Source organism: Gracilinanus agilis, chromosome 3, assembly GCF_016433145.1.
Source record: "Gracilinanus agilis isolate LMUSP501 chromosome 3, AgileGrace, whole genome shotgun sequence".
NCBI classification, from domain to species: Eukaryota; Metazoa; Chordata; class Mammalia; order Didelphimorphia; family Didelphidae; genus Gracilinanus; species Gracilinanus agilis.
In genome coordinates, this window is record NC_058132.1 from 101,484,725 (window position 1) to 101,495,255 (window position 10,531).

Consider the following 10,531-nt stretch of genomic DNA (forward strand, 5'->3'; position numbering starts at 1 on the left):
GAAAGAAAGAAAGAAAGAAAGAAAGAAAAGAAAGAGGTAAGGAAGAGCATTCTGGGGACAGAAAGTAGCTAGTGCCTATAGGCACAAGATAGGATGGAGATGGAGATGGACAACCATGTGTAAGTAACAGCAAACAGCTAGTATTCTTTGCATCCTCAGGGCCAAATAAAAGGGCTATTCTTGTCAAGGTTGAATCAGAGCTGGAGAGGGACCATGGAAGGCATCCACCCCAACTTTCCCCCCAGGGTGGTAATTCCCTTTTATAACAGGAGATCATTCCACCTCTTCTGACCTGGCACCTCTCCCAAGGCAGGGGAGCGAGCAGCTGTGACCCCAATCTTTCCCCACCTCCAGACAAGTTTTCCCTTTCCAAATCCTAGGCAGATGCACACAGATATAAATGTAGACACACAGAGAGACATAAACACAGACATGTACCTACTTAGGCATACAAGACATAAACACAAATACACAAAGTATAAAGATCTAATATTCTAGGCCCTAGGGTAAGGTAATTAGAAGCACACGTACACACTTAAAGGGCTTCCATGAAGAAGAGACACCGACTGAATGTTCTGCTGGGTTCCAGAAGGTAGAACTTTAGCCATAGAAGGATTCATTGCAAAGGCAGACTGGGCTTAATAAAAGGGTAAAAACTTGTTAATAAATATTGTTGACCAAAGTGAGAATGCATTGTCTCATTAGGGACATGGAAAAAGCCTTTAAGCCGAGGCTAGCTGACCAACTTTTGGGGAAGACAAAGAGAAGACGCATCCTCATTTCAGGTATCGTTTGGACTTGATGGCTTCTGAGGTCTTGTCCAACTCTAGGATTTATTTATTTGTGTGCGTGTGCAGACAAACTTGCAATCGTAGACACATACAGAGACATACAAAGTAAACAAACCCATACAAAGACACACAGAGATGTAGAGACAAACACAGGTAGCCATACACCAACCCACGTAAATTCAAACTAACAGACACAACACAAAGACGTATGTAGGTCAATCCACCCACAGCTTACTTCTATTAGCAGCTTGGCTTTTTTCCAAATGGTCCTAAATGGCGCTCCCAGGTTGCTATTTGGCCAATCACTTGGTTAAAAACTTATTGACTTAGGAAAAAGCTTCAGCACATGAAAAAGGGTGGGGAGGGAGCAGATGGAGAATGTCTGGCACCCATCACTGACAGCAGTGATAATATTCTGTCTGGCTACAGAGACACACCCAGGACACCAAGAACACTAAGGAACCAGCGAGTCTTCTCTATCCTTGGATGGAAAAAGAGAAAAACCAAGTAGCCCAACAAAACACCCCCAGATTGGCAGATAGATAATTTGTTGAATGTTTCAGCCCCAGCTGAGGTCTAGGGGTACAAATCTAATCAAATAAGACAAGTCCTTGTCCTCAAGGAGCTTACATTCTAAACAGAGAAGACAACACAGAAAAAGCAGGAAAGAGGATAGCTTAGAAATTATTGCCCCCTTGTTTGCAAACCCAATGAATGGGCCAACAAGATTGGCTTGAACATCCTGTAAGTAGTGATGATGGAGTGCTAGGGAGGGAGGGAGAAAGAAAGGGAAGAAGGAAGCCTCTAGATAAGACAACTTCTTCCTCTTTGAGACAAAGGATTGGCCCAGATCACTGGTTCCCATTTAATGGTTCATGAACTTCATGCTGATAGTTCAAGGACTTTACACAAAAAAACCTTTTAATGGTGACTTAAGCATTAAATAGATACAGAATTGTATGAGGAGTGTAATAAATTACCCTAGATGCTCACAGTACATCTTTGCCCTTCTGCTTAGAGTTGCTATTAAGGCTTTAGAAAGCCTTTAAAAAAAGAGAAAGAATATAAAGTGGTCCTGAGACCAAAAAACTTGACAATGGCAACTGTAAGCAATGAGGAGAAGCATTGAGGATTTCTCAGCAGAAGGACACAGTGAGAGCTGGGCTTTAGAGTGGGTGGTTAGATTCCATGACAGGACTGTTAGCTCCTCAAGGGTTGGGAATACAGCTGCTATTTCCTTTGGATCTCTGCACAAGGGCTATGTACAGGGCACACAACATGTGGCTGGTTATCCAAAAGCAGTCGAGATCTTTTATTGTTGTTTGTTGTTGAGTCATTTCAGCATCATCTGACTCTTCATGACCCCATTTGGGGTTTTCTTGGCAAAGATAAAACTTTTTGACTGGTTTTCCATTTACATCTTCAGCTCATTTTAAAGATGAGAAAACTGAGGCAAACAGATAAAGTGGCTTGCCCAAGGTCCCACAGCTAGAAAATGTCTAAGACTGGATTTGAATTCAGGAAGATGAATGAGTCTTCCTAACTCTAGGCTGGGCACTCTATCCACCGTACCACCTAATATCTCATTACTTGAAAGAAAACTGAACTGGGAGTAAAGAGACCTAGTTTGTGACTCTATCTCTAGTACTTATATACGACGTGATATTCAACTAATGCCTTGTCTGGGACTCAGTTTCCTCTCTCCACAAAATGAAGGAGTGAGGTGAAATGCTTTCTATGTTCTCTTCTAATTCTTAATATGTTACATTCCAGAACAGGGATTCTGAACTTCTTTTATGACAGGGATCCCTTTCTCTCCCTGATTCCAAGGGACAGCCCAGCTGCCTCTGGTTCCCTGTGACCCACTATGGAATGAAGTTGGCCACTGAATATGGTGTAACGGCCTCTCAGCGGTCCATTGCACATCCCCCTCATCCTGTGGGGACAAAGTGATGTGTTGAGATCTATTTATCATCTCTGATAATGATGGCTTAGTTGATAAGAAAATAACGGGACATGGGAGACGATCCTGACTGTTAACTCATAGCTGATTCTCTAAAGTGCCATTGAGTCACAAATTTATTATATATGAAAATTAAAACTCCCTTTCACCCAAAAGCACAAGGAAAGTTTCCCACAGCTGTGCAGAGCTGCATTTTTAACCTAGACAATACAACAGGCTTAGAAGCTTCAAGGTGAAGATAAGAACCAGGCTGGACCGTCAGCTGCGTGATTATCAGCAAGCTAAGTCTGAGAATACTTTTCTCAGGGGCAAATGCCCCTGCTAAACTAAGGTTTCAGCCTTGGCTGCATTTCTGACCAAAGGGGAAGAATGTTAACCTCTTAACTACTGGTTTGCTAGGAACTTAAAGCTTTTCAATAAGGCCACAACACTTTTCAACAAGAAACCACAAGGATCACAAAAAGGATCAAAAGAGGAGTCTCAGATTTTTATCTATTTTCTTATTGGCTTCCCACGGTGATGGTCTGGGAAAAGGCAAGACAGCCTTCTTAGTTGTGGCTCCTCAGGGGACAAGATGCATCTCCAATGAAGAGTGGAAGAGGGTAGGGTCCTCTTCCCAGCTGTGCTGATGAACCCTGATTACATGGTAGCTAGTACCAATGGGGCCATGCCCAGGTGATCTGATGCCCACATCCCTGATAACTCCCCTGCCTCTGATATCTTTGAATATGGGAAACTTCATGAGCTTGAAAGGTCTGGAAGTCACTAGCAATGGATGGTGGCATCTCCTGGAGCCACTGTGGTTACAGCTGGGGTAGGGGCGGGCTGGCAAGCTAGGGACCTCCATCAGAAAGAGAGGCTGCTGGAAAAAAGACTGCCCCAGCTTGGCTGTTTCACCCAGACACTGCCAAAGAAGCCGAAATGTAAAATGGCTAATTAAAAGCATTTCCAAGTGTTTCATGTCCTGATGAGGCTTAACTATCAGCCTCCCAACAGACTGTAATAGTTATAAATGAATAAATCCTGCCCAAATGGTTCTGTTAATTAATACTGGGAATCTTTCCATGAATGCCAAAATAAACTACCTGTCCCCTACATGACTGATATTTGTACACTGAGTACCCTTTACTACCCTTTTAGAATTGCGACCTATAACTTTTAGCATTTTCCCCAAGATGACAGGGTGGAGGCTTATTAGTGAACTGCTGAGTATGAGATCAAGATGCCTAATTGCTCTAATTAGAGGAGGGCTCTCGGAGTACTTAACTGGGTCCACAATCATATATCTTGATAAAAGACAGGTGGATAGAATAATAATAGCTAAAATTTACGTGGCACTTTGCAGGTGGCACTGTGCTAAGTGCCTTACAATTGCCATCTCATTAGATCATCACAGTAACCCTGGGAAATAGGTGCTATTATTATCTCTTTCATAAATGAGAAAACTGAGGCAACAGAAGTTAAGTGACTTATGTAGGGTCAGAGAATGAGCAAAGATCTGAGGCTGGGTTTGAACCCAAATTTTCCTGACTCTACTCCGGCATGCTCTATGTCGTTCAGTCATGTCCACCTCTGTTATCCCATGGATCAAATAATATCAGGTCCTTTTATGATCTACTATCTCTCAAGGGCTGTCCAAGTTTGTGTTCATTGTTTCCATGACGCTATCAAACCATCTCAGCGTCTGTCATCCCTCTCTCCTTTTGCCTTCAATCTTTCCCAACATCAGAGTGTTTTCTAATGAGTCCTGTCTTCTCACAGCTGCCTAGCCCCAATTCGGATGAGCAAATTTTTCCTTATGACAAAGCAAAATATACCTTCTTGCAAGGTCTATCCACCACTCCCTAGTTTTGCCCTCTGGGGCTAAGCAGAAAAAAACTTAATAATCCTTTCTCTGCAAGAAAGCCTTTCAAATACTTGAAGGCTGCTCCTACGTCAGTTCTCTTTTTCAGGCTGGACATCCCAAGCTATTCAGCTGATTTCCATATAGTATGATCCCAAAGCCCTTCACCATCCTGATTTTCTTTCTGGATGTTCATCAATCTCATTCCTTAAAAATGGGGCACCCATTATGGAACACAATAATCCAGATGTCTTCTCATCAGGGTACTAGAAGTTAAGTCTCTTGATGAAGCCGGGGAGTTATTAGCTTTTTGGGATGCCATATAATACTGTTGTCCCATCCTAAGCTTGTAGTTCATGAAAAACCCCAAATCTCTTCCAAACTGCTATCCAGCCACACCTTCTCCATTTTGTGTTTGTGAAGTTGCTGTCTTGAACACAACTCTAAGACTTGCCTTTTTATTCATTCATCCATCCATTTATTTATTTATTTGGTTGGTTATGGCCCTCTCTTTGCTAGGCCCTATCATTTCAATAGGCAACTGCCAGTGAAAAATATTATTAAATTATTTCTTTAAAGATTTGGCCTCACCGTCTAGTCTATCAAAATCTTTTGGAATCATCCATGTATTGATCGTCTCCTTTATTTTCAGTCACCTACAAATTGACTAAAGCAATCCAGAATTCAATTCAGAGCAGCTAAGTGGTGATAGAGTGCTGAGCCTGGAGTCAAGAAGACTCTTCTTTCTGAGTTCAAATCCAGCCTCAGATACTTACTATCTTGCTATATTAAAGTTTATTGAGTTATAAAGTTAATTCATTTATTGACCTTGGCAAGTCATTTAGCCCTGTTTGCCTCAATTCCTCATCTGTAAAATGAGCTGGAGAAGGAAATGGCCAATCACTCCAGTATCTTTGCCATGAAAACCCCAAATGGAATCATTAAGAATCAGACATAACTGAAATGACTCCACAACAATTTGACACGCATGACATCTATGCCTTTATCTCAAGTCACTCAGAAAAGTATCATACAGCATCCATCCCTGGAGCACTCCACTAAAGGTCTTACAAAATGAAAGCAAACCAGGAATGACTATTTTCTGGGTCTCACCATTCAGCTAGTTCCAAATCAAGTTGGTAGGACTGTCTAGTTCATATCTCTCCGTCTTTTTCACAAGAATGGGATGAGAAACTTTGTCAAATACTTGATCAAGACTTAGGCAAACTCTTTCAATAGTATTCTTTTACTCTATCAGTCTAATTAACTCTTTCCCCAAAGGAAATGAATTGCCCAAATGCCTGAAATGAAGAGAGGTAGGCTCTTTGTGAGCACCAACCATCTTGTTAATATGATGTTCAGGAATTTTGCCAGGAATCAAAGGTAAATGGAAAGGTCACCAGTTTGTAGACATTTGCTTCTATTTTTCTGGAAACCTAGATATTTGCCCTTCTTTAGTCCTGGGGTACTCTCCCTCTCCATACTCTTTCAAGGATCAGTGAAAGTTTCCTAACAATCACACCTGAATTCTTTTAATAGTTTATTCGGTTATTAGCAGTCATAATACTAATATTACAAAATGCAGGCATAATATATTACAATTCTTTGTGACCTCATTTGGGTTTTCTTGGCAAAGAGTATTTTGCCATTTTCTTCCCCGACTCATTTTTTTTTTTTTAACAGATGAGAAACTGAGACAAACAGGGTTAAAGTGACCTGCCCAGAGCCACACAGCTAGTAAATGTATGGGACCAGATTTGAATTCAGGAAGATGAAACTTCCTAATTCCAAGCCCAGTGCTCTATCCAAAGGGCCACCTTCTTTGGGATGTAGTTTATCTATGAATTCACTAAGGCCAGGTAGCTGAGTACTCATTTATCTCTTAGGATACAATCCTACTTATCTTAGATCAATACAATCTTGAACAGAATCACTCTTTACTTTTGTATTCAGTCTTTATTACCTGCCCAGGCTTCTATTCTCTTTTAAAATTTCAAGTTGGCCAGTGAGTTTCCAGCATACCATCATTTTAACATTAGACAACTTTCCCCCTTTCCTGATCAGATTAATTTCATTTGTGTCTTCAGAATTGGATTCCTGAAAACTTATTATCTCTGGGCTTCCTTCTCTCATTTAATTTCAGGCCAAGAGATCTTAACTCTCATTTTATTCTCTCAAAATCTAGGGTACATAACAGACGATGCCTGGATTTTATCTCCTCCTCTATTATAAATTCAAAGATGGAGTAAGTTATCCCCTCACCCTATAGATGCATGATTCCCATCATATCTAATTTGGCAAACAATTACTTCCTCTTTATTAGTGAGATTCAATTCCAAAATACTGTAGCATATATTTTTAAAGGCGTTCCCCAAAGTCACTCCTAGCTTCTCGCTTAAAAAACCAGGAATAGAATTGGGCAGAAAGAAGAGACAATAACCATACTCATTCACTGACATGGGGAAAATGGAGGAACTTTAGGGTTGGAAAAGTAGAGAACTCTGAACTCAGAGCCATTTGGTAGTTACTGGGCCAAAAACCATTACATGAGTTATATGGTTGAGCTTTCAGAAATGAATGGAATGCTCATCAAATGCCAGGATGAGATCTCTGGCAGGGGAATCTAAGTCCCCCAAATAGGAATGAATCCAAAGAAGATTAAACCTTAGTGTATTAGCTAGTTGGGAATACCTTACTCCTTATACTAAAGAATTTGGTTCCCTAGGGCTGAGGATGAAGAGATAAGAAGTCTCAATAGGGAGGAAGAAAGGAGAATTAGAGAGTTAAGGTTTTACTGGTGCCCAGGTAAAGAAGGATTTCTATCTTTTCTAAAGAACTGTTTGGTGTTCAAAATTCTTCCTCACCCCCATGAGGGGGTTTTACCTTACTTTTTTTTTACCTTACTTACGGTTTTACCTTACTTCCTCTCACATAAAGCCTATCTGATCCACAGGCATTCATTTCTGGTCCTCCATGATCTTAGTGCCTTCCATTGAGATTATCTCCAATTTATCCTGAATTATATCTTGATTATGTGTAGTTGTATATTGTTTCCTCCATTAGATTTTGAGCTCCTTGAAGGTAAGGACTACCTTTGTTTTTCTTTGTATTTTTAGTGCTTGGCAAATAATCAGTACTTAATAAATGCTTGTTGACTTGACTGCCATGCCATTAATTGCCTCTGGCTGACCCACAGAGAACCTTGAACTTCAGTAACTAACTATCCATTGGGAGCCCTGTCCTGTGAGTTGGGATTGGGGTAATACCCCTAGCAATACAGGAAGAAGAAAATGTTATTAAAGTAAACTGAGGGAGCAGCTGGATGTTTTAGTGGAGACAGAGTGAGATCTGAAGTTGGGAGTACCTAGGTTCAAATCTGACCTCAGACACTTTCTAGTAGTGTGACTCTAGGCAATTCACTTAACCCTAATTGCCTAGTCCTTATCACTCTTTTGCCTTGGATCCAATACTTGGTATAGATTCTATAAGAGAAGGCAAGGGTTAAAAAAAAATAAAGATAAACTGAGAATTTATTAGCTACTCTACTTGTGGTAGAAAGACAGCACACTTCAGAAAATGTTCATATAATGAAGATCTTGCACCACCACTGTATAGTACCTCTGTGCTGGGCTTGTGGTCTTTTTCCTGAACTCACCTATTTCCTCCTTCCTTTCTATAGAACATTCTCAAGACACTGACCCCCCCTCCCCTTGTTTCTTCCTTCATTTATTTCCATCCCCTATCTGATTCCAGAATGGATGTAATGCTACTCTCCACCCCTAATATGTCTGTCTGTCTGTCTCTCTCTCTCTCTTCTATTTCTTTGGACTCAAGTATGCTTCCACAGCATCATTCTAATCCTGGATCTCCTATTATCAAGGCTCATGATGTCAAATCTGCCTTCTTGTGTCATGCTCTCTAGTTCACCTTGCAACTTATATCCTGGGTTGGGGGGGTGTAGACAACTGAAGCCATGAGTTTTATTGCTGGCTCCATTCTAGTCCGAGGACTGTGTCTCTTGTGAATTACTGGACATTTCTCTAGCTGTTCTTCACTGAAGTGCCAAGGTCAGTAGATTGAATGTATTTCTTTTGTTATAAAGAATGGCTCTCTGAGAGGGGAGGGAATGGAAGGGAATAGTGGGAAATGTGGGCGACATAAAAACAAAGACAGTTAAAAATCTACAAAATAAAGTATGATGTAAACATTTTTTTAAAAAGGGAGAGGGAAGAAAATGCCTTCTTAGGATGTGACCCTTTCCCACTAGTGTTTCTCCACTAGCCTGGGAAAGCAGACAGTTCCTACGTGAGCTGTAGCTTGAGTTTTCATTATATATATAATAATAAATAATATGCGATTATAGATTATATATAAAATTAGTATATGATATATAATAGCACACATTATATATTATTATGACATATTATTATATTATATAATTTATATTAATTTATATTCCCTAATGAGAAACTAGCCTAAGAGTCAGCCTACCTTAGTGGAAAGAGCACTGGACGTGTGGTCAGAGGGCCTGGATTCAAATTCTAATTCTGGTGCTTACAATGCTATATGACCATGGGCCTTTCTTCTCTGGGCTTAGTCTTCTCATTTGTGAAACAAGAGGGTTAAGCTAGATGATTTCCAAAGGACCTTGCCAGCTCAGACACAGTGCTATCTTGATTCAGTGAACAATACATGTGGTACCCACCTACCAGAGCTTGTTGTAGGTATCAAATGAGGGGATGCTGCTAAAGCACTTTGTTGCTCCAAAGTACTATGTAAGTGATTCTCTATTTGCACTCCTTTGAGCTCAGTGATTGTGGCCAAGGTGCAGTTTGTGAATGTGGCCACAAGATGGCGGAGGAAGCAGGGTTCCACAGTCATGGAAGCTGGAATCCCTGCCAGATGAGAGCAGGTGTCTGGCCCCTGCCCTGAGAACTTTCCCCCCAGAGATCCAGAAGTTCCGAGTTCCGCCCAGGCTGGGAGGCATCAGTTCCTGGTCCCTCCTGTGCAATCTCCTGTTCCCATCAGCTCCTTCCCCTGGGGCATCCAAGGAAAGTTTTGCAAAAATCTTACTGCGTTTCCCATGTCTATGTTCAGGTTAAGAGAAAACAGCTTGGAAAATCCCAAATCTGGTCAGTCCTTCAAAAATTCCTGGATGCCCTCTGCAGGCAGGACCAGAAGGTAATTATGGAGAAATGGTTAGAAGCATTCCCCACTCCTCTCTTTTATTCCAACAACATTTCTTTTCTAAAGCTGCTTCATTGGCAGCTCCATGCAGAACAAGGTCTGTCTACTCAAGCATCCCACCTGTCCCCTTACTCAGCTTTTTCCTTAAAAACGGCCTAGTGCTCTGTTCCTTCCTCCCAGGAAGCTCATTTCAATTAATGTTCTATTCCTTCTTGTTTTGACCACTAAAAACTGCTTGGGAAAGACACTTCTTCTCCATGGTCTGCCTCCTTGGGAAAGACACTTTTTCTCCATGGTCTGCCTCAGTTTCTTCCTCCAAAGTATGAGGATGCTAGGGTAGATGCCTATGAGGGGCCTCCCAGCTCTCACACTCAATGCTCTATGTTCTAAAGCTCCTTCCAGCTCTAATATTATATGATCCTATGTTTGAAGGTCCCATCCAACCTGGCTAGTCTAAGTGTGTGTGAGTCTACCTAAGAATTAGAGGGACCAGGGGCAGCTAGGGAGCCAGGTCTAGAGATGGGAGGTCCTGGATTCAAATGTGACCTTAGACACTTGCTAGCTGTATGATCCTGGGTAAGTCACTTAGCCCATATTGCCTAGCCCTTACTGCTCTTCTGCCTTGGAACCAAAACTTGGTATTAATTCTAAGGCTAAAGGTAAGGGTTAAAAAATATATTGTTAGCCTGTAGAAAGAATGCCTTAATCTAAAGGACTGTAGGGTGAGGCCTTCTAAGTGGCATTCCT

General features: G+C 41.2%; 1 protein-coding gene across 1 annotated transcript in view; it reads right to left on the reverse strand.

The window, feature by feature from the left end:
* Positions 1-10,531, reverse strand: part of GAB2 (GRB2 associated binding protein 2) — a 240,619-nt gene that overhangs the window by 14,619 nt on the left and 215,469 nt on the right. The window contains exon 4 of the mRNA XM_044668186.1: positions 8,293-8,306. Coding sequence (XP_044524121.1) covers positions 8,293-8,306 — 14 coding nt within the window. The remainder of the gene's footprint in view (positions 1-8,292; positions 8,307-10,531) is intronic.